The 25,939-nt window shown below is 33.6% G+C and overlaps 1 protein-coding gene across 3 annotated transcripts; it reads right to left on the reverse strand.

Moving 5' to 3' along the window:
* Positions 1–7,925: 7,925 nt before the first annotated feature.
* On the reverse strand, positions 7,926–22,539 carry LOC113707048 (dynamin-related protein 3A). Of its 3 annotated transcripts, XM_027229201.2 has the most exons (20): positions 21,955–22,539; positions 20,825–21,107; positions 20,577–20,605; positions 20,377–20,478; positions 18,961–19,029; positions 18,821–18,880; positions 17,896–18,009; positions 17,729–17,777; positions 16,219–16,328; positions 15,923–16,015; positions 15,749–15,841; positions 15,448–15,585; positions 14,112–14,198; positions 13,900–13,992; positions 12,018–12,060; positions 10,809–10,948; positions 10,552–10,695; positions 10,378–10,430; positions 9,105–9,204; positions 7,926–8,455 (listed from the first exon to the last, which is right to left on the reverse strand). In XM_027229201.2, exons 1-20 carry the CDS (start codon positions 22,390–22,392, stop codon positions 8,369–8,371), a joined length of 2,325 nt encoding a protein of 774 aa, XP_027085002.1. In that variant the 5' UTR covers positions 22,393–22,539; the 3' UTR covers positions 7,926–8,368. The 3 variants fall into 3 exon arrangements, with proteins under 3 accessions (XP_027085002.1, XP_071918664.1, XP_027085004.1); XM_072062563.1 differs by lacking the exon at positions 15,923–16,015; XM_027229203.2 differs by lacking the exons at positions 15,749–15,841; positions 15,923–16,015.
* Positions 22,540–25,939: the final 3,400 nt, after the last annotated feature.

Below are 25,939 nucleotides of genomic sequence, written 5' to 3' on the forward strand. Positions count from 1 at the left end.
AGCCACACAATGTATTTACCTTTTGAAGCTTTCATTTCTTGACTAATTGGATCTGACGAAAATTGAATACTTGGTGCTGTAGAAACTCAAAATTGGCATTTTTTATGGATTAATTTTTACATTAACAAAGATACACATGGATAAAAAATAAATTTAATATCTAAACAGTAATAATGTTCTATTTATCTAAATCTACAAGTGTAAAGAAATTTTTGTACTAATAGTGTATAAAAATTAATTCTTTTTTTATTCGATCAAGTTATTGACAAAAGAAAAAAGAAATCCTGAGTCACTTTGTTTTATTCATGGACTCTATTATTTGGTTGGCAAATGAGAAGTTCTTTCAAATGTTGAGTAGAAATATTTATTGGTGGTTCATACTTCATCTAGTTCTTTTGTAGATAACTAAAAGGTTAATCATCAAAACTCAGCCTAAGGTATAGTTTGATGGCTACACTAATAGAGGATATTCAGTCCATTAGTAATTTGTTTCATCAGTGGTCATTCTCATTCTCTTTAGCTAACTCAGGGAAAGTAAATAGTATTAAATTGAGCTATCATGCTCCAAACATTTGGTTAGACGAAGAATGGGTAAATCCCAAATACTAGTGCATCAATGAACATTATAGGACTGTTGTCCCTTGTGACAGTCCCTTTTGCTTGGAACTTTGTCCAAAAAATGTAAAATTTACAGTGAAATATAAAGCAAACGTTTCGACAAAAAAAAAAAAAAAAGGAAAAATCGTTCAAAACGTCCCTCATATTTTACAAAATGACTTTTTTCGTCCCTCACTTTTAAAAGTGTAATTTTACATCCCTTACAAATTCAAATTAATCAAATTTGGTCCCTACCTAGGTTTCCGATTAGTTTTTTATTAGAATTCACCACATGCCTTGCACGTGATCATATTTCAAGGGCAAAATTATTAAATCAAATTTTATATAATTCGATTCATATAAAATAAAATTTTTTGTCCCTTACATTTCACAAAATGAATTTTTTCATCCTTCACATTTTTCAAAATGAATTTTTTCATCTTTTATTGATCATTTGTGTGAATAATTTTTTTTAAATCCATGTATATATCTATTTGATTTCACTTGAACAGTACGAATAGCATGTGAAATCAAATAGAGATATATTACATACTATTCGTACTGCTCAAGTGAAATCAAATAGATATATACATGGTTTAAAAAAATTGTTAGTTTTTCACTTATTTTAATTTTCTTTTACTCAAAATTTGAAAATAAAGAAGACATTTAATCCTAAATATTATCGAGTGTTTATATCGAATTAAATTTGGATAGAAAAAATAAACAAAAGAAAAGTATGACAAAAAGAAATTAGTAATTGGCATTTTCCAAATTTAAGACAATCACAAGACAAGTATTTCAACTGTTGGTCTTAAAAGTGTCAAGTAGAAATTTCGTATTTAAACTGAAATTTGTTAGCACAATTATAGAATTCAAGTTAGGACCCATTAATTAGATGAACTTATTAGACAATTCAATAAATAAATTATTATCAAAAGAGAAATATCACAAATATTGAATAAGTTCAAATGGTGAAATCATATAAATATATACATGGGTTTCAAACAAAATTATTAGTTTTAAACCCCTATATATATCTATTGAATAGCATGTGTACAACTACAATTAGCATGTTTAGATGAAATCCAATAGAGATAAATTACATGTTATTTGTAGTGTTCAGATAAAATCAAATATACATATACGTGGGTTTATAGAAAAAAAAAAAAAAAAGCTATTCATACACATGATCAATGAGGGATGAAAAAATTTATTTTGAAAAATGTAAGGAATGGAAAAATTCATTTTTTGAAATGTGAGGAACGAAACAATTCATTTTGTAAAATGTTAGGGACCAAAAAATTCATTTTGTGAAATGTGAGGGACTATGAATCAGATTATGTAAAAATTTGATTTGACAATTTTACCCTTAAAAAATGATCACATGCAAGTCACGTGGTGGATTCCGGCCAAAAATTAGTCAAAAACCTAAGTAGGGACCAAATTTGGTCAATTTGAATTTGTAAGGGACGTAAAATTACATTTTTTAAAAGTGAGGGACAAAAAACGTCATCTTGTAAAATGTGAAGGACGTTTTGAACGATTTTCCCAAAAAAAAGTATAGTTGGATTTGTAGTTTCCCGTAAACAAAACTACTCTTATTATGTAACCCCTTGAGAGACATAACTATCCTTATTATGCTAAGTTTTTATTTTTCTTCTTTCCTTTCTCATTTAATCTTAAATCATGGTTCAATTTTGATCATTCTAATTTATGGTAGTAAAATACCAAGAATTAGTAAGGTCATTAATTATGAAAATGACTACAATTCAAGAAAAAATTAATAGTTTTTAAGTAAAATTTATCATTCTATTAGTAGAACTCACAACTTCTTTTAAGGCTTTTTAAGCTTTTAGTAGTAATACTACTTTCATAGTAAAATTTACCATTCTATTAATGATATTTATAAGATTTTCAAGCACTTTTAATACTTTTTTAACCTAATCTCACTTATAAAAAACATATCAACGTTCTTAGATTTAAAAATAAGATTTTTTTCCCACTAATAACCTAGTTAGTGCACACACGTTTCCATCTATAGGTTACATACTCACATTCACACACGTTTCTATCTCTAGGTTACCTTTACATATGAACAGGTATTTTAACCCATGCATTAACATATTTTTTTTCATATTAGAATTAGTTGAGAATTTATGCAAACATGGATAATTCAAGAAAAAAATAAAACAATATTCTTACATATTCATGAATATTCATTTTAGAAAATGAATATATCTAAGTATTTAGATACTGTTTATTTTTGAAAACTTTTATACATACATTTAGTTTAATAAAATATTATTCATAAGATATGCAAGGTATATGAAAAGGTTGATAGATAATCTTCGAATTAATTATTAAATTTTTATATAATTAAAAACCTATATATATATTCAACTAAATACTGGATATGCAAAAGTATATTTTCTCCATGAACAAATATTAGGTTTCTAGCAACTGACGGGCGTGGAGTATACATATAATAATTAACTCATTCTACAATCAAGTTTTATATTTATAAAATTTTAAATACTCCACACGCGATCTTTCGCAAGTATATGAGTTGTTTATTGAGTATAGGGGTATTAAGTATCGATCCCACAGAGAAGATTGTTAATTACCAATGTTGTTTGAAGTCCTTTATTATTTAGACTATCACAAATATTAGATATTAAATCTACACTATAAATATGAGATAAAAGTAATAAAAATAATAATAGAAAGCTCTTAGAGATATGGAATTCCTTACTATTTTTGCAAATGAAAATACCAATTAAGTGAATGGTATTATCTTGGTTAGTTATGACATAATTTCCTAATATACGTGATACCTACTTTCATTGATATACCAATTATACCCATAATTAATTCATAACTACTTTCGTAATTATAAAACTAACTACAAATTCATTCCTTCTATTAAATTACATGAAACAAGTCATTAAGCCACAAAGGTGCACCTCTACTTTCGTGAGTGTACTCTCTAGATTTATCACTTCCTTGAACTAGTGTTAAATTCCAATTTTCATTGCAAACTTAACACTTTAAGATTATCATAATTAATGGTTGGTTAATCATGATTAGAAAAGCAAAAGTGATAAATAACTTGCTCAAAATAATATCATCAAATAATCAAATAAATATCACTAACAAGATATAGTAAGTTCATCCTTACTCTAGGCATAAACTTTAGCAAAACATAAAGAAACACAAATCCAAACTTGTATTATAGCTAAACATAAAATCAAATACAAGAAAGAAAGTAGTAGAAGAGATATCACCCTTGTCACATGAGATCAACCGCTCCATCTTGCTCCTTAATTTTCATCTAAATCTAACTATAAATACAAGAAGGATAAACTACATTAACGATACTACACTACCCTAACTAGTGAACTAAGGAAATTCTATTGAAGACTACAATTTTGGTGAGTTTCCTTAGCCTTCCAAAGTTGCGAAAATATCCTCCAAGGCTGCTATTTAGAGGAATTCAAGCCCAATGTGAGTTGTTAAAGTTGATATAAATTGCTCCTTGGAATCACCAAAAGATGCTTCTTAAATTCTCTATACTTACTTGCTCAGTTCTAGCTAGATTTTTTGCAGATAAATTGGTCAAAAAGCTTGTGTGAACAGAGCACAAGTTGCAAAGCAAGTTGTAGAGCCGCAATTGGGGATCCGAGGGCAAGATCCGAGGTCGGATCTCATTTTTCTTCATTTTTATCTTCATTACACATAGGATCCGAGGCCTGTAACATGGGGATCCAAGCTCGAATCCTCCTCTCGGATGTAGTCTCTAATTACATAAGTTTATCCAAGGTCAGGTTTAGGACAGATCCGAACTCAGATTTACTTGCTCTGTTTTTTGTCCAACTTTAACTGATATTTTCTTGATTATAAAGGCTGAACTAACTCTTGTGTAAAACATGAAAGTTGTATATCTTTGAGATAGCTTTCTAATGTATCAAGAATCATCAATTTGGAGCTTTGTGAACCGATAAATCACCAAAATACCCTCGACTGATCAAGGCTATGTTTCAGCTTTCAACAATGAAAATACACTTCTATATTTCGACATTTTGACAATGAAAACAACCGAACTGGACTTCAATGTCTTCATACCAAATGTAGATCTATCTCTTAGATTCAAAAAGGTTCAAGAATCAACTCAACCCGATGTTTGTAGCTCAAGATATAGCTGAAATACCACAAGGTGTCAAAGCTGTGAAACTTGATTCCTTTTATTCTTGATTGCATTTCCTCTTTTGCACTTTATATTCTCTTTTCATCACTTCGAACCATCATCAATCATTCAATTATCTTCTCAAATCACTCCAATTGATGATTAGATCTTTAAACCTATAAAAACATGAAGTTTTCACCACAAAAATCCATAGAAATGCAATTTTTACCACTTAAATCACAAAATGCATATTTTCACTAGAATCTTAACTAATTAATTACAAAACTAAATAAAACACACCAAAACTAACTAACAAAACATACTTAAAACATGTAAACTATGCACTTATCAGCAACATTAATTAAGTAGCAATTGAAATAACACCAAATAAAGCTAATACATATAAAAAATAAATTAAATGAATTTATAAATAAAAGTATAGTTTGTTAAAAAAGAGAGGAAACCCCTAACAAAAAATTCCAAATTATGCAAGGTATACAAAAAGTTGATAGATATTCTTTGAATTAATTATTAAATTTTATATGATTAAAAGCCTAATATTATAGATATATGTATTCAACTAAATACTAAATATGCAAAAATATATTTTCTCTATGAACAAATATTAAGTTTCTACCAACATTATTTAAGTAATAATTAAAATAACACTAAATAAAGTTAATACCTATACTAAAATAAATAAAGGGAATTTATAAATAAAAATATATTTTGTTAGAAAAGAGATGAAACCCTAATGAAAAAATAATTCAAATTTATTAAAATGGATTAAGTTGTTAGAAGAGAAAGAAATTATGAGAAAATTTGGTTAGAGATGAGTTGGATACAGATACAGGTAAAAATTAAGTATCCAAATAACCCATCAATTCTTTTCAATTAGACATGTCACCAAAGAGAGAGCAAACGAGTGATTAAATTAACAACTTTATATACATACATATATATATATATATATTCTTAAATAAAAATTCATTTTTGCAAAATACTACCCATTAGGACATACTTAACGAGTACCTTGAGGGTTCTCGTTAAACAAGAACCTAAATATATTACTTTTTCTCCAAAAATTTATTTTTTTAGCAAAAGTATATTTTTATTGGGGAATACACCACTTTCTTAGTAAATTTACATCTATTTTGCTAAAAATTCCCTGTTTTTAGAAACAGTTTCACTTTATTAGTAATAGTCATCTCTTTCTAAGGAAACTACTACTTAAGTATAAGTTGCTACGATAGAGAAATTTGATATTGTATTTTGAAATTGTTTTCTTTAATCTATAATTTGATGTTAAATTTATCTTATTATTTCCAAACAAATGTCTTTATTGATTTTTTTTAAAAAATTTTAATCTCCCAATTGGTGTATCTATACCCAAACAAAAAAATAAACTTGAATGTATGGAGTTGAACAAAAGTTAATACTATATTCCATTTCAAAAATGAAATTTGATTATCTGCATATAAACATGGAAAAATATTTTCATATTAACTTATATCATTGGGGCTAGTGGCAGAACCATGTTCAGCCAAGGGGATACAATTCCACCATCTCCATTTTTTGAAAGCTCTAAAATAGGCTATAAAAATTTAGTATTTGTCCTACTTTTGCCCCTTTTGAATGTTGATAGTATTCTCTCTGACCCCTATAATTGCCCTCCAAGGTATTAACATTTTTTATAATTATCCTCACAATTTCCACAATGGTGAATCTTGAACTAAAATATATTACATGATGCTATTTATTTCCTTTCTATTAAATTTTATTTACTTTTTTTATTAAAGCAACTATTATTTACTTAATATTGAACGTTTCTTACATGTCCATTTCATATAAATTATAAGCCAACCAAATATTCATCTGGCGGTTTGATTGTGTACAAATTATTCACATACTATATTTGTTAATTAGAGGTTATATCTTCTATTCTTAGGCATAATTTTAATTATTATACAATTTTATACAATTAGATGACTTGGAAAATAATGAATCTCAAGCTGTAGACAATTTTTATTTTTATTTTTTTTTGTAATTTTAACTACATTGATTTACTAGAACAAATATTTAGTTGGCCCAAAATCTATATACCAACACGTTGTAGATCTAAAATAATATTTTTGCAACCTGTAAATAAAGGTCCTAGCTTTGCTACCGTTGGTGGATAAAAAAGTGTGACCAAAACACTACTGTCATGATGCAATAAATTAAAGTTTTGATTGTATTAATTGTAACTTAAAAGCAGACAATCCAAACAAGTGTCTTTATTGGAGTTTTTTTAAATCTAATCTCCAAACGGTTGTTTCCATACACCCCCCCCCCCAACCAAAAAAAAAAGAAACTTAGTGTAGAGTTGGATAAAAATTACTATTGTATCCTTTGTCAAAATTGAAATTTGATTATCTCTATATAATCATGGAAAATACTATTTTCTTATTGAACATGACCCAAGCACTATTGTTAATGGCACAATATGCCATGGGTTTTGGTCACATTTCTTGAAACACATAGAGAGATCAGAAAATAACGGGAATATAGGAATTAATAGGTGCTTTGAGAATTTAGATTAAATATTTTGTTAGCTTTACTTCCATGACCTGAATTTCAACAGATATTTCGGAATTTAATAGGTATTTTGCTTAAAGGATTAGCGCAGCATGATATGTATTTAAATCTGTATTTTAGGCTTTACAATATTTCAACAAATGCTTGGGAGTCACCAATACGGATCCACCTGCAAACAGATTTAGTGATCAAGTATTTTCAATTTCCTAGATAAATCACCACATTTTTTAAAGGAGTCAGAGATGAGGAAAATGTATCAATGGAGGAAGATCTTAGAATACATGGTGAGGTGATAAGAAGCTTTTCCTAAACTTCTATTCTTTTGATTAATTTTAAAGGATTATCTGAATATGTATCACCAGATAGTTGAACCAAAAAGTAAATGGCATAGAAAGAATTGACAACGAAAAGTGTATTGCAAAATGTTTATATTAAAGAGAAGCATAACTAAACTTCAGCACTTATCTTAAATATGGTAACCAACTAACACGAAATCTTGGCTCCGGAAGAACCATACCCCCGAAGTAAGTGCTAAAGCTCAATAATGCTTCCTCGAGAGATTTGAAAATCCAAAGAGAAGTCATATCCATCATTCTATACCGTTGATTTTGTTCTTTTTTCTTGTCATGTTTCAACTTACACCAGAACTGCATATACATAGACATAAGCAACATACCACGTTTCCAACTCCTATATTAGCTGTGCCTTAAATAAACATATCATTGTCCGACCCACCTACTAAATATGCCTGTCAAAACTTTCATCTAGGTAACCTATACTAACACTGTATAACTTTACGTTGTTCTACACTACAAAACCTATACTAACACTATATAACTTTATGTTGCTCTATACCCCTTTTATCAGTCTCCACCTGCTCATAATGATGGAATTAAGCTGCATGATCGTCTATTGTCTTCAAGAAAGAATCTAGTGTCTTGAGTTTGATATCAGCTGGTGCAGCATTGAATCGCCAAGCTAGACAATCATAAGAAACAATCAGAAGAAAGGTCAATGGAACCTTGGCAAAATTGAGGCGTCATCAGTATCACTGCTTGGCGTTGTAGAAGAAACATCAGCGACAACCTTGTCAAGTGTCTATAAGAAACAAAAATAAAAAACAGAAATTTCAGTTTCTTGGAGAAAACTTAGAATCTGCATATTCTGAATAATACTGAAGAATCAGACAATAACCCTGAATCAAGAAGTTAGATTTCCTGCCAATGAGAGTTTCTCTTGCAACCCAAATTACAGATTAAAATGTGAAACAGCTTAAACAAAAAAGCGCCAAATAGGTGCTAGACCCAAAACAAGCCATTTTGACATTTTATGAATGCAGCAGCCCCATAAACATTCAATTTTGTACTTTCCCCTATTTCCTACCTATTCTCAAAAAATTGAGTGGATAAAGCAAGCAGGGGCACATTCCATGATTTCTGAAAAGGATCACATTGACACGCCTGGGTAAGAAGACTGTTCATCAACAGACATTTTGGTGGGAAGAATGCACCAGATGTCTCAATGCTACTTGCCAGGCTATGTGCATATTTCCAAAATGACAAAATATTTATGTTACCCATTCAATTAAAGAGATCACCATGAAAATCTTTTACCAGACAGACATGAAAACGTTCTCTTGGGTCTTGGCACAATCTAAGAGGCAAAGCCTTGAATTCAGATGTAAGCTACATCAGTGTATTAAACTTGCTTCAGAGCACCAAAAAATTCTCAAACTTACTCAACTAACCTGAATAGCTTGTTGCAGAATAAGAAACATTTCACCAGTCTGTTTTCTTTTCATGACATCATCATCATGTTCCCGTAACAACTCTTCAAAAAGGCTTTCTCTGCACAAAATTGTGACAACCACAAATATTTATAGTGTATGTGGGGTAAAGTATTTCATACAGACATATCAATTTTGCAACAAGGGTGAATGCTTGAATAGTCAATTGAAATGTTTGCTCATACTGTATAATTTTCTGGTTCTCATTTTACGCTTAGAAGAAGTAATTGCATCATGCATGATACTTTGACATAATCTACAGTAACATTTGGTAATGTTCTATTTCAACTAATTCTTAACTCCTAGAAATTTCGATGAAAATCATAGGTTGACAGCTCCAACAACATTTGGTTTGTCATAACCCTTGGACAAACATTAATGTAAAAGCTTGAGGAAAATTTCAAGAACGAATTTGGCTTGTCCAACTAAAACTTTCCTTGGATTTAGACTATTATGATCAGGATCTGAATTGAAAGTTGGCAGATCTTAGAAACGTTTGGTCGATGGTACTGCTGCGTTAACTAATACAAACAGATAAAGAATTACTCAGTAAGCTAATGCCATTGCAAATTACCTGGTTTAATCCCTTGACTTTACCCATGATGAGACAAACTGTCATGCATGTAGGAGTTTCACCATAAGCAGAAAAGGAGAAAGAAAAAGATGGTTCATTTCATATACCAATTGGCGAAAAAGGATTAGATAGGTGGACAGATCCATAAATAGAACTGCAGTCAAAGTGGGTTATATAGAAAGCTGTAGAGTTACCTCTGCTAATTAGAAAGTTTTGACACAGCTAGAAACTTTTGGGAGATGCATTTAGGTCAAAAAACTCATCAGCTTCAGAAGCAAACCCATTAATTCCACCCAAATGCTTATCCCACGGACACACACATAAGTTTCTTTCATGTTTTGAAACTTATTATGGTCCATGCTTACAAGAGTACTTCACAAATTCTAGCACTTTTACCATTCTACATTTCTGACAAAATTATGGGTTTGTGTTTGGTGTTCGTAATTATCCTCCACTTTCAAATCCAGTACCATAGTCTTGTCCCAATATGTCAGTATCTTAATGAATATGACTCGTAATTAGTATTAAAACCAACCTGTGGGTAAACTGTAAGATGACTCGAGAGCTATATTCATGTGTTTGCAAATACAGTTCCAACTGCATCAAGCAGCTTCGAGTTTGCAAAATATAAAAGAGAGAATGACAAAAGTACTTCCATACCTGTACAATTTCTTTATGAATATGCCAAGAAGATCCCTTCTAATATCATTGACCTGTAGTTGTAGACATACAGAAACAGATTGAACAATATATCTTTTTGGTTCTTAAAAGAAACAGAAGAATGTACTGGAAGACCAAACTCAGTATGAACAGAACCAGAGAGAAGAAAAGCACCAGAAAATGCATTATAGCCTTTGGCACCAAGTCCTGAACATTCTTCCGAACAATGTCATAGTATGACTGAAGGAGCAATTTCATAACTATAATCTCAGTTTGGTACTCTGTTCCTCTTTCCAGCGGCCTTAATAAGGATGGTGGCTGTATCACAGATGCACAGAGAGAGAGAGAGAGAGAGAGGGAGTCATCATGGTTATTGAAAATAAATCCTGAATTTACAAAATAAAAATATTCTTTCAACACGGGCTGGTCACCTCGGTAAGGTGAATAATGGAAGGTGCTTGGTTAATATCATGCATAGTTTTCCCAGGCTCTCTACTGGATGAAGTTTCTCCTGAGGTTGAGCGGCTTCCAAATATGGATGAAATACCCCATGTCCTTGTGGTTGAATTTCCTGTAAGACACGAAGCTTCAGATTTTATTATTGTTATCTACTGCTAACAAAAAAAGGTGTGCACACAGAATTTGAGCTATGTGCAAAGTGTTTATACGTGTCATTACTTATAAGCAACAGAATATTTTTCATAATTCCACTGATTGTAAAGCATCTTTATATATATAATGGTTCAGACCAGTTAGTCTGCCTGTGGGTAAACATTCAGCAACAAAAGCCAAGTTGCAAGCAACAGCAAGATTACAAGGACAAATGTAAAAAATAAAACAAAATAAAATAATGAAAATTGCTATTAAAAGCAAATCAACAAGTCATTAGTTTTGCAAACAAATTTTAGTTAAAAGTAATCTACATAAAATATGGTTATAGATTGGAATGCCATATAAAGTTTAAAAAGTTCAAACCATATGGTTTGCACGTGTGTAGACATTCACAGACCAGTGAAAAGCAAGAGTACAATGACCAATGATACAGAGGGAAAAAAACTTTCACGGTACTTATAGATATTCATTAATAATGCCCAAAAAGGGTTTTGAACTTTATGCAGCAAAGGATATGCATGTAATTTGGGACCAGCAAGTTTAAATCACCTTATAGATAAAGCAATGAATATATTACTTGACCTCAAAAATGAACTTCAATGTGATTAACATTACTTGCATTTTAGATGTTTAAGAAGAAATGAAAGGCAAGAAGTGCAAATTCTGTCTTCATTTGTTACCATAACGATTATATGAAGAAATAAGTCTAGACTGGCATCATCATGAAAAAGGAAACATGAAGTCAATCATGCAGTTCATACATGAAGGGGTAGTTTCAGATTGATTCTGTTGTTTGCTACCCTATTTGGTGTGGACAAATTTATTCGTAATTTTGATGTTAATTGGAGATACTAATTATTTGATTCTGGTATTAATGTGGAAACATGAATGTGAACCTTTAACAGAAGATACCCCTCAAAGGTAAATAGAATGTAATCCAGAACCAAAGAATCCGAACATTTTGATAATGCTAGGCTGTGAGCAGAGACAAGTGTATCATGACCATAATTTTCCATTAACAAGCTTACCTATTGATGCAGTTCTTTCACCATTTGACTGAGGTTGACCAGCCTGATACATCATGACAAGAAGAAAGTTAACAACCTGAGTAAACTTTCATTCTGCAGTCAAAGACTCAAAACCGGTAAGAACATAAGCAGAAGGCAGCTTCATTTCTTGCCTAGTTTAATTTAGATTCAGGTTTGAATTTTATGCACTTTCACTGTCTCATAGTTCTACTTTAGTGACTACAAAAAGGCTTCTAAGTGAGAAATAAGGAGCCAAATTGCCTTTTCTATCTTATCTTGCGCTTGATATGTCCACACTGTTCCAGGACTCCCTCATATATCACAGACCTCCCGCTCCAACTTCACCATATCTGAAGATATTCCTCAACCCTTCTCCCTCCAATTCACATTTCAGGCCCCGCACCTAAACCTTGTGGGGTAAAATTGAAGTGTCCTATAGCACAATTCCCTCACAAATGAAGTATATAAACTAATAATGTTATTTATTTCTGTTTAATAGTGTTTACACTTCAAAGGAAGAATAATTTTTCAATGGAAGAAGAGGAGGGAGGAGGCAGGCAAAATAATAATACTGGGAAGTGTAACACAGGCATGGGATGGTTGGAGAGGAGGTTGGGGAGGGGCTGTAAGCTAGGCAGTTTGCTGCAGAAGAGACAAGATATGATACAGAACAAGGACCCCCGGGTTCAGGAATCCCTCGACTGTATCAATATAATTTAATTTAGGGTTTTTAATTAGGATAGTTTCTATAGTTTTATCACTATTTTTATTAGGATTATTAGTTGTAATCATGCCATGATGAACGACAAAGAATGCAAACAAAGCAGTGACTAGCACAAGAGATCCGCGGACGGATCCACTTCAGGCCTTCACGAATCCTCCCCTCGCAGATCATCCTCAATAGGTTGCAATGAAGATCGCTGCTGGACATCTAGCCGCCGGACTTCAGGCCGGTGTTTGAGCTGGACTTCATCTGGTCTTTACGCAGCTTTATTTCATTTAGGGTTTTAAGTGTGTTTTTGTTCCTTTTTCTGAGTAGGACTCTATAGCCTATAAATAGGTGTATCTAGGGCTTTTGTAGATAGAGTTTTCTTCTATTAATCAAATCTTGGTTGGTTTTGCCAATCGTTGTGTGAGTTTTCTCATGCTTTTATGAATCTTTGATTCATGTCCAGGATTCGAACATGTAACAATTCTCTTATAGAGGTTGTTCGTGTAACTCCATCGCTTCTCATGCTTCCACTACCGCATCAAGATAGAGGAATCAATAGTGGATGTCCACTCTTTATGTTATAAAAATTGGAATAATATAAATAGGCAATATAGAAGTCTGCAAATAGAGGAAGGGAAATTTGGTCCAAGACAAGAAAGAAGTTGAGTGAAGTGGCAGTCCAGAGAAGAGGTTGCTAATATTGGCTTCCCAAGGAAAAAAAGGCATCAGACAAAGAAAGAATGGTAGAGACAAGTTCACTTTAGGTTGTCTAACAGGAGAAGAAAGGAAAGAACAAGAGCCTGTAAATTTTTCCATCTTGATAGAAGACTGATTCACCATGCTAGAATACAGTTATGAAGAGCAACAAAGTGAAATGCCTTCCCCAAGTTCCATGTCAACTGCTCTCTAGGAAATCTTCTCCAAATTTCAGGGAGAAAAAAAACAAACAGTGGAGCACGTTCTAATCTGTTGGCTCATTACTTGGGACATTCTTTTAGTACAGCCTTCCAAGACTATACCTCAATCATGGTATCATACAGTTAATATTTATGTTTAATATCGTTTACTTGCTTTTCTCGAGCTCTCTCCATGGGGCAACTTAGTATGTATGTTTGACTTTATATGCAATTGTCGAATCGTGCATAAAAGTAGATACACAGAAGATAGTACCTGGTTTGGGAAGGCACCAATATCAGACTGAGATGGATTTGATTGAGACATCTGGCCCATCTCTGATGCGTTCCTCTGAACATCTCTACCATCCTAAGCCATGTTGGACGACCCATACAAGAATATATGATTGGCACAAAACAAATTTGGTCTTTGCAAAAAAAAAAAAAAAACTTCCCAATGATTTAATTTCTGCAGAGTTGTGCGGATACCTGAGAAGCTCTTACATGCTCCATGGCAATCTCCAAAGCGCGTTTCCCTCCAATAAAATTTGGATGGGAGGAATTTATATAACCCATCTAAACACGAACAAAGTAGTGAAAAGAGAACACATAGCAAAATCAGTGGAAAAAAGTTAATAGATGGCTCAAGAAACATGACAAAATTTAATAGTTGGAACAATTTTTTATTTTTTATTTTTTTTTTGTATTGTAGTCAATGCAGAGATCTTTTGTTTAAGATGTAGTATGATTAAGGTCTGCTTAGGATCAGAATTTACAGAGCCTTATGGCACCAAGAAGAATTCCTTGATAAAAGGAAATGTAGGAGAATTTAGGTGCTAAAGTCGAAGCACAAATTCAAGAAAATTTCCATGTCAAATATATAAAGATAGATGAGTATCAGCATATGGCACATAATGCAACCATTGATTTCTCAAATTTTGTGCATGCATGTTGCACCTTTCATCGTGTTCACAGGTTGCCATTTCAGGTGCAGTCACCAGAACTATCAGTAATAGCCATCTTTACAAAATGAAAATTAACATAAAGGTAATAGAAATGCTATAGATCTAGAAAAATATGCAACATCCTAAAGTTGAAGTATCTAGACAAATATGCAACAAATAAATGGCTTACTACTAGTTATGTAAACAAACAGGTGAACCTAAGTTGAACAGTAAAGGACAAATCTAAAAAAAAAAAAAAGAAAGTACATTTGATAATGAATTCTGATAGAAAGAGAGGTATGATTGTCACCTGAAGCATGTAGCTTAATCCATCACATAGTTTTCTCCCTTTGTTCTTTTTAATAAGATCAATATCAGATGAAAGGACAACTGAAATTGGAATCAGTTCTATGTATTGGCAACCTATTTAACTCATTTCTCCACATAGCCACACACAGGTATGCTAAACTGTTCATCTTAGTGAAAACTCACTTGCACATGCTCTTTCATTCTAAAAGTTTCTCTACCTCAAGACATGCCTACTTCAGAGCTCTAATCAGAATTGCCAGTTTTCTGACAATCTATAAGCAAAATTTCCAGAATTTTGATTGTCACTGGTTCTGAAAACTAATTAGTGTGTTTGGATTGTAAGTTATTTCCCCAAATATATTTGCTTACATCACCATTACAATTTTCAATACACCTTTTTATCTTTCCAATTACCTTTTTATCTCACATACATCACATCACAAAAAGTGCTACAGTAAAAATATCTCAAATAACTTACAATCCAAACACACTAATTTTCAGCCAAAACGACTTAAAGAAATGGAAAAAACATAAGACACATCTTGAGAAAAAAGAAACTTGACAACAATTACCTCCATCTCAATCATGTTTGTTATCATCCTTTCAGCAGGTTTTGACCCATCATCCAAAAACTTTAGCGTGACATCCTCCAACTGCCTTCTCAGCCTTGGGAACCTTTTTACTTCTTCTGGTTCACAATCATGACTCATCTGCACAAACATTCATGTTAAAATACGTGTTCTTCAGCAAAGAGGTCTCATGCATGCGTCTAGTGTGTATGACTATCTTAAGAAGAGGAGAAGCATGGGAAAACAGAAGAGCTGAACGCTATATGCCGGAAGTGTTTCTAAGTTGTTTCAGTTGTTTCTTCACCTTAATAAGTTCTTCATAAACACACTGTAAGCATTGAAGGCTAGGATCTAGCAACCTAGAAATTTGTCTTCTAACCAGAATTTCAAATGGGACCTGAAAAATCAGCATTGGAATCAGGTCAAAAACACTCTTATGACTTACTCAAAAGGTACTTCATAAGATCATCATACATACTTCTGGCACGAATAAAGCATTTCTTGGACCAGTTGCATTCTGTATAGCTATTCTAATATTCGCATCAGTCACCTCATCACAAGGATCAATTTCCTACAAACAGAACATGATCTGCTCAGGAGATGAGGCTCTCAACATTCTTCGTCATTTACAAATTGGCAAAGCAAATTTGTTTAGTGAAAACATCTTTTAGGTATAATGGAGAACTCTGCTTCACAGAAAGAAGGGGGAGTTTGGGATTTATAATTCGGCATCTTTGCACATCAATAGTATGAGTTCAAGAATAAAATTTGCACCTCCAAGCTCTTTACAAAAATTGACTGAAAAATGTAGTGAATCCTTGCTCCCCCAGACAACTCTGTTGTTGACAGGTTTTCACTTTTCCCATCCACCATAGCAGAAAATGCTTCAGTCGGTCACATAACAAAAGGAAAGTTAGATGCAGTATGGAATCTGGACAACACAGTGAAGCTTTCCAATAAACATCACAGATGGAAATTCTGGTGCACTTGGACTAAAAGAATGAAAGCAGAAAGCAGAAACAGAGATCTAATCCAAAAATAAATGAACAAAAAGTAATAACAGGAAAGTAAAACGGACAGGAGATGCACAGAATAACAACTAAACAAAAAGTTTGGGGGGGGGGGGAAGAGATTTGTGGGACATCTTAGTAGCTTGCTAGATTCTCAAAGTAAAATGCAGTTTCTTGGAAATGTATATTGCCAGATAAAAATTAGCTCTCAAATATGCAATATATATATATGTGTGTGTGTGTGTGTGTGTGTGTGTGTATGTATATAAAGGGCTAAGGAACAGGTCCAAAGATTTTGCCAAAAAAAGAAAAGCAAGTCTCCGTTACATAATGCGTGAGTCTCCTTAAATTTCTAGCTTTTCTTAGCCTTCCTTTGTTGACTTTAGCTACCTATGCTCCATAAAATGCTAATTTTGTAGTTCTCAATGTGTCATGATACAACTTCAGAATGAAAACAGTGACTTCTCCTCAGCTCCAAACTTCAAATATTAATTCAAGCAAGCATAGATATTCAATTACTACAGTTACTGGAAACGAGTCCATCCTCAGTCAACCTCATAAAAATCTCCCAAAGCAGAGGAACACTTTCATGAATATAAAAAATCCCATTTTTTATCTTCCTTTGTTTCCCTCTTTGTAAAGCCCGTCACCTGACTCACCCCAAACTTCAAATACTCCTCTTTGTAAAGCTATCCTGTCCCCCTTCATTTCTTGTACTACTTTGCTTACCTAGAATACTAGTATCTGATGTCTAAGCTTGAATCATGCTAGTATCCAAGCACTTGCATGGTCTGCTGCTTTACTTTTTGCCAACTCAGGCCAGTAATTTGTCTTGGCAATGATTTCCTTGAAAAAGCTCCTCAAAGCCCAAGTTTGAGATATATTAAAAATATTCTTTGTACTTGGTTCTTAGAGCCCAAGCTAATCGATTTTATTAATCAGGGAATTGTTGCCTGTCCAAAACAGTCTGAATTCTGAAACAAATAATACAGTTATAGAAGTCAAGGTACAACTTTGTCACATTAAACCCAAAAAAAAAAAGAATACCTTTGTAACATGGATAGTCACGTTTCCTTTCATGCAAAAGCAGCAATCTAAGCAAGAGAAAAGAATTGTTTTCTTTTTCTTTTCTTTTTTTTTTAATAAAAGGGCATTCCCTGAACAACTAAGCCATATGAAAAGGAAAGAACAAGAAAAGGTACACGGCTGAAAGCTTTGCCATGATGCAGAAGAAAAGGTGCAGAGATGAAAGATATGCATGAATCAGTTCTCACCTTCACAATATTTTGTCAGAATATTCAACAAAATTGCACCTTGCTCTGTCTGTTTCAATGTTTAAAACAAAATCCTTGATGAGTTCAAGCATCAACAATTGTTTTGTTCATAACCATTCCAAGAACGTTATAAATAGAGAAGATTCAAAAAATGCTTTGCATCTTACTTTTGTTTCCATAACCTCTCCCAACGCATGCAACTCTTTTGCCACAGTAACAAACTGATTATTTAACTCTTTTCTCAAATTGGGAAGGACAACTCTAATATGCTGTTCCAAAACCTGGAAAAATAATGAAGCCAAAAAAAGGACAAGTAAACAAGAAGGAACATGATAATTGATAACTAATTAATCATTCAACTCAACACTTCATAAGAAACTAAACATGTAATGTTTACAGGTAGAGTACTTAGGATAGAAAAACTGAACTAGGAAAATATCACGAACAGAAGAATGCTATCGTATCAATGTAGGTTTTGACCAGTTTCACTGTCACTCCAAATTGTGTCTGAAGAAACCAGAGCACTACATCATTTAGATTCAATATGAGATAGGTTTCTAATTCTCCTTGGTCTTCAACTTCTATACAAAATTAAGCATTTCTTAAAAATTAAACTAAAGAAATTAACATTCCAGCAAATACTTCCCTGGTTATCTTGTATAAAAACTAACTTCTACTCTTTTTGTTAACTTGTTAATATTCTCCAAATAGAATCGTGGGGACTTGATCGCCTTTGGGTGTTGTTTGCTGTTGGAAAGGTTCAAAATTGTATCCTTTACTCTTTGACTGAGGATTGATGATTCTCGTCTTCAACAAAAGCACAAAATTTCACTGCAACAGCTACGAATTTGAACAAATGAGAAAAGCTAGCAACACCTATATGAAGTTTACAAATTTCTTTTCCAAAAGGCGAAGAAGTTCAGGAGGGTTTACAAAGGCAAATCAACACAGAAGTTTCAAAAGAGTGGCACTGATAACTGGGGACCAAAGCACCAAAATGACTTTCACATAGATCCTTTTATTGTATCTATGTACAAATAATACAGTATGTTGTTTTGAGTTACATATAACAGTGCAAACACACACAACTACCTGATTTAACTTCCTTGCTAAATGCTGGATGCCACAAGAATTTTTAAGGCCATTGTATACCTTCAACAAAGGTAAACATCTTAGGAGCAATTATAAGCTGTAAAGTTAAATGAAAAACACAAAAAAGAATTAAAGAGTACTGGATTATCACGGAAGAACTGTTCCTCGTAAGCAAGTGCTGATGCAATACTACGATTCTTGTTAATATCCTGGGAGAAAAAACAAAAATAAGAAGTAACTAATACCATTTAAGATCACCCGTAAAATGCAGATAACACTTGACAAACTAGAGTTGGAAAATAATGCATGTCATTCACAAACCAGGTTTTCAACTTTACAGCTTAAATATGGTTTTAAAATAGAGAATGCCAAACTCACTGCAGCCACATGTTAAAATAGTTCTTAGTGATATCAGATTTTGAGTTCTATTTGTCTACTTTTCCCTCTAGCTTGTCATCATAACTCTTCTAAGGATCCACTTTGAAAGAGAGGATTTACGTTTCTTGTCTGAAGCTACAGCATCCAAGCTAATGGTATTTAGTATTAAGCTCACAACTGTAATATCATATTCTAAACTTTTACCATATATCCCTACATCACCTTCATAATCTGAATTGGGCAACGCTAAATTTTGCTTTATGGCATTCCTTTCACAACATCAATAACGTTTTTTTCAGAGCCTATAGAACCAAATTCTGAAGTTAGCTGAACTGCACGTGTTACTCATTCTCCTATTTTCATGACTTGCACCCTCCGTAATACCCTCGGAAGAAAAAGGAAAGCAAGCGGAACAGGCCAGGCATTTAATCACCCACAAACCTTGAGCCCTATTAATAACCAGGATTATTGAATGATGTTAAATAGATGGATCCCGGGATCTGACCAAATGCAAAGAACGCATGTTACAAAGCATCAGCACAGGAATGTTCAAAGGTATGTTTGCCTACCAATTTTCTTTTCTTCACTTGTTGATAGATAAATTTGAAAGGGCAAGATAAATGTTGAGACCATGACTACAACATTTGATTCTTTTATTTATAAAAGTAATCTCTTTAAATCTAAACAATAGATATTTCTTCCCATCCTGTTGGACAAAACCCCACAGCTCACTATTTATACTGGAAAGATCTACATATGAAATAAGTCCTGAACAACAGATTGGCTTTCACCAGATCTGATATGCTTAGAAACATTTGAGAAAGTAAACTAATTTTGTTTGCTCTTCAATTCCATCTTCTTTGCATCCAAAACCCTGTCTACATCCCGAATTAGCTACAGTTGTCGGAAACGATCTCCCCCCTTTCAAAAAATTCTTCAGGACAACGAAATTAAGAAAAGACATTCAAAGACCAGTGGACTTCAGGAACTAAAGTTGAATGAATATGGATGCAGACCCCAAAATTGTTCTACAAGACAAGAATCAATGCACAGCATCTGCGAGCTAATTCAGCTGAGTTGATATCAATCAAATACTGACAAATTTACATATTAGAAAAGCTAAGAACAGCAATGACAACAGTATTGTGAATAACCTGAAAGAGTCAAAGGCAGCTTACCTCTTGACTGCGGTTGATGACACCAACATATCCTAAACGAAGAGGAATAATAGTTCCAAGCAAAAACTTGCGTGCATCAGTGCCCCTGTCCATTATATCAAGCTACATCCACAATAAAGTGGTTTCATAATCTAGTTTTACTTCGAAGAACCCACTGCACTGTTCTATCCAATTTCAATAAGCTAAAATGAAAAACCAACCTTAGTAATCACACCAATTGTACGAGAACCTGGCAGAAAACGAAACTTGTCAATCCACTAAACCATAAAAGAGAGCATATAACATTACATTTACATTCATATTCATAATACATCAAATCCTTGTACGATAGACACACATATAAAGCTTATTGCTTAGTATATCTTGGATGACTAATCTATAACAGAAATATACGCTGCTGCTTCCAAATAAAGTCAAGCAGAGAAAATCATCCTGCCAAAAAGCCTACCAGCTGGATCAACCTCTCTAGCCATTTTAAGCGCATCAGAAGTGGCCAAGTCTGAGTTTGCAGGAGTAACAGCCAATATGATACAAGTTTCCTGTCTTATGTAGGAGTTTATGATTTCCCTGATTCTTGCTTCTATATCATTTGGTTGATCCCCTACAGGTACCTTAGTAATCCCAGGCAGATCAACGAGGGTTATATTAAGAACATTTGGAGAAGAAACTTTCAATCTAATTTCTTTATCTGAAACTCCTTTGTTTAGCCCTGCTTCTCTCTCAGTCTCAACCTGCCAGAATGTTGAATTCCAATGTCAGAAACTCGATGGCAATAGTCATCATGCTGTATGGCATATAAGCCCTAGTTTAATCCACATCTTTCACAAAAACAGGTCCTTATTCCGACAAACTCATAAAATTCAAAGGGACATAAAAGGCGGAAATCAATCAGTTACAAACACCTCTATGACATAAACGCAACTATTGGTTTCTGAACATTCTATAAAGCTTATGCTTTATATCCCAACTTAAGACAACTGCTGCTTTATTCGGTCATGTTTGAATTTAGCTACTTTCAGTTATGCATGTGGGAATTAATTGGTTTATTATCCTATGCGCTCCTTTTTCTAAATCAATGTGTCTGAAAAGCCAAAAGAATCCCTCTTTTTTTGGGAGGTTAAGAGTGCTTGGTTCCTTGACTCCTCTTAAATGGCAAAGGCTAAAGAGTAGACATTAGATAGTTCTCAATAAAATAAAATAAAAATTCACAGCCAAGAAACTTCTCATAAGCTGTTAGTGACAATGAGAAATCTGAAACATGCTCTCCACAACCAAACCTAAAAATCTATGATGTCATTGTCATCCGAATGTGTGCAAATCAATAATTTGACAGATCAGACCAATTTAAATCTATCGTTGGACATACCAATGCCAAAAACAAGCTGCATGAATTTGATATGGCTACAGGATACAACTATAGAAGCAAAAGATACTACCACCCTTTTATCTATTTAAAAAGAAGCCAGAGCAATCTACAAGCATTAAAGCACAACGTACAACACCACCCTCCTAAAGAAGAAGAATAAAGTACAGAACAGATATATTCAACAACTATTTCAAAACAATAAATTAAATAACCTGAATTTCGCGGCAAATTTCAGAGAAATCGTAGAACTTTCGGCCAGGCAAGTGACGAAACTCCCCCCACTCGAGACCGTCATCCTCATCACCGGGCAGGGCCGGACGGTTCTCGAGCTGCAGAACCAGGGGACAGCGAGTACAAATATCGCAGCCACGGGGGAGAAAGTCACGGCGGACTAGGGCTTCAAGGACGCTAGACTTGCCGCTACTCTGGCCACCAACAACAGCCACCTGCGGCAGCTTCAGCTTCGAAAGCTGCTCGTGTTGGTCCTTCCCCAGCGACGCAAATATGTCTTGTAGCTTATTAACAATCGGAATGACAGAGCCGCCAATAAAAGGAGTCGGAGGCGGAGGCTGGTTATAGTCTGGGAGCAGAACGCCGTCGTCAACGTCCGTTACTTGTTCCACGGTTGTGACATTTTTCTTACGTCCCATGACCGGGGATTAGAGGGAGAAAGTGAAAAAGGTTTGTGTACTGGGGAAATTGGGGATAATTTTGGTTAGGAAAGAAAGTTCTTGGGGAAGAAGATACAGTGAAGTAGTAGCGGTAAATCGAATTTATTTCGTGACATGCAAGGCGGCAGAGGTGGCTTGAGAAAAAAGCACAGTTATGCAAGATTTGTAAAATCGGGATCCTACGTAGGATCGATTTTAGTTTCACAGAATCGGATTGTAGGATCGGATCGTAAAATCGTGAGATCCTACCAAAAGCTCCTAATTGTAATTAAAGGTTGCAATTCTTTGATAAATTACAAATATACCATAAATATTTTCATTTACTTGCAAAATGGAGCTTCGTATTTCACAAATTTACAAAAAAATTGTAGGATCGTACGATCCTACACGATCCTACCGATCCTGCTACGATTCTATGCGATCCTACAGGGATTAATATGATTTGCGACTCTGAATACGATCCGAATCGATTTTGGTTATTCAGATCGTATGATCGTACGATCCTACGATCCGGATCGCGATTTTGACAACTATACAGTTATGTAGCTACTGGCTTAGCTCAGTGGCCACCGTAAAAGTTGATGAGGTGGACCGGCAGATGGTTCAGTCCCTTTCGATTTCCCTTCGATCTCTTCATGTCCTCTCCTTCTCGTAGTATAGAATTGTAGATCTATCACATCGAAAAAAAAAAAAAAAAATTTAGCAACTAGCTATAGCTATTGGGTTTTTGTCATACCATTTTTATTTGTCTGAAAATAGTTTTAATTTCTAATGTTTATTCCAATAATCTTAGGATTTATAATAAGTTTATGTGTTTATGTGTTCTTATGGCATAAATAAATATAAACTTTGTTATATTTTGGGGAGTGTCTAATGACCTCATTTTTAACACTTAAAAATAAGGATAAAATACATGAAATTGTTCTATGGTTTCCCTTGCTACGGTCACATGACTCCTCTATAGTTTTAAAATAGCGCAAACAATGTATTTGATGCCTGAACTTTCAAACTAGGTAAAATACATGGAATTCCCCTATGGTTTCCCTTGCTAAAGTTAGGCGGCTCCTCTATAGTTTCAAAATGGCACAAACATTCTATTTGACATTGAACTTTTGATTTGGGTAAAATTTAACTCTCTAACTATTAAATGTCAAGTTTTAGCCTCCAACTTATAAAAATGTATCCCTATGTCCCTTTTGTGAAGTTTATCCGTTTATGCAATCGAAAAGACTAACCACACAACGGGCAACAAACATTATAGAAGTGCCTTTTTGTCCGCACAACAATAGGATGCCAAGAATAAGTGAACCAAAGAACTCAAAACCTAGCCCCTCAAACTAAGCTCTTCACCTACCCCTTTTTCCTCTTTACTTGACAATTTGAATCGACAGAGAAGAGCAAGCGGTGATCTATAAAGCCCAAGTAGAAAAATAGGCTGCCAATTATAATCTCTGAAAGCCATGGAATGAATATTTCGATCCAGTCCTTGCATACGGTATGTCACTGTTGAAACTTAAAAAAATGAAATGTCTATCTTACTCAGTAGTCGTGATGGGTAGAAATCATTCTTTAATATGGGTAGGTTATTCTGGGGGTTTGATATTTTGGTGGTAGGATCTTGAAGATGTGGTGGTGGTGGTCCTAAATGTGGGATTTTATGTTGCAACTTACACCATCTTGGAGGGCCAAACTTTCTTGTTTGGTCATTTAAAAAGTTGCAATTTTTATAAGGGATAATTGCATAAACCTCTCTTGCGGTTTCGGAAACAGCATTGACCTTTTCTGAACTTAAGGTTTTGATAGCAAATTCAACCCATATCAGAAAAGATGCCATTAAAAAGTCTTTTGAGAAGTGAGATAATAATTTTGTTCCATTTGCACCCATTTTGCCTCTATGATGTTGTATTAGTAAAAGAATGAAATACAATAAAAGTTGGAAACAATTAGTGAAACTCAAGGAGATATAAGTGCAAAGAGAACAAGTGCAGTATCAACAACTAGAAGAAGCAATGACCATGCTTTTCAGAAATATGAGATTCCAAAGCATAAAAAGTGTACAATCAACTCCAAAAACTGTCCTTCACTAGTGTATATAGAAACTTTGTGTATTAAGTTAAGATGACAAAGGATTTCTTACATATTGTCTTCTGATTGTAGCAAATTTCTACCAAAAAAAAATTTTCAAATTTTGTCTTGATTTCTGCTTTCTCTCTCCTTCCGTTTCATTTTTTTTTTGTCAAACTCTCCTTCCGTTTCATGAATGCTTAAGATAAAGTGAACTTATAAGATGAAGTGAACTTAACTATAACCACCAAAACTTATTCTCTTATGGAGTCTTGCATGAAGGTTTCTTTCACCTGCATTTTTCTTACTTCTGCTTCTCTTCAGTACAGATAATATATGACTTGGATTGTCCTTTCAAGTGTTGTCAATTACGAAATGGTGCTATGTTAGAGCATCAATTGGTGCCACTTATTAAGTGCACTTACATACCTAATCAGGCAAGAAATAACCGTTAATCTTGTTTAATTAGTTATTCTGAACTTGTTTATTGCCCTAATTTTTTTGCCCCAAATTTGTTTACTAACAACCTTAAACTCATAGGGTATAGAAGTAAATTCACCCTATCTTATGTCAGCTATAATCCCCAAATTCATGTTAGGAGATGTCAATGCTATTTTTAAAACCTCAAGAGATGTGAGTGTAAATATTAGAAACCTTAGGGGAGGTTTTTACAATTATCCCTTTTTTATAAATAAGGAAAACAATTCAAATGGCCCATGTACTTTTAAGTTAGGCAAAATTTAATCATCAACTTTTGGCCCTTAAACTTGTAAAAGTATATATCTGTGATCCTTTTGTCTAGTTTATCCGATTTTGCAATCGGAAAGATGAACTACTGACAGCCATGACCCATATGACAAGGGTCTTTTTGTCCACACAAGTTTGAGTGCTCTAGCTAATAAGCAACACACCTAGCCCCATAAACTAGAAAAACCTATTTAGCCGTATCTTCCCATCTTTAGCCACAACCCTTGGTGATAGAGAATAGAAAGTGGTGATCCATGTGAGAACCCGTAAGTTCCCTAATAATTTTCTTAGGGTTTTTCCCCTTTAATGGCATGTTTTCTGCATTTTCTGACTTAGGAAAATTTTCCTGGTGAATTTTATGAGTAATTATAGTTTTTAGATGATTTTTCTAGTATTGGAGAGTTTTTGAAAAATTAAGGATACATAAAGGACTTGGGACCCACTAGTGCGAAAAGTTCGAAAAAATTCGGCCAATTAGGTTGAGTTTCGGATACTGGTTGAAATTTATCGAGTGTTAAGAGATAAGTAGAGGAGGTGAAGTGATTGATGTGAGAGGGAAAAAGAAGGATAGACTTGCATTTATGGAGTGACAAGTGTCACATGGCCATTGGTTGTCTTTGTTGACAACTATTCACTTTTTGACTTGTCTTACCAAGTGATTAAATATCTCAAAAAAATCACCAAAATTCACTCTTTTCTTCTCCCTCTTGGTCGG

Source organism: Coffea arabica, chromosome 8c (genome assembly GCF_036785885.1).
Source record: "Coffea arabica cultivar ET-39 chromosome 8c, Coffea Arabica ET-39 HiFi, whole genome shotgun sequence".
Lineage (NCBI taxonomy): Eukaryota > Viridiplantae > Streptophyta > Magnoliopsida > Gentianales > Rubiaceae > Coffea > Coffea arabica.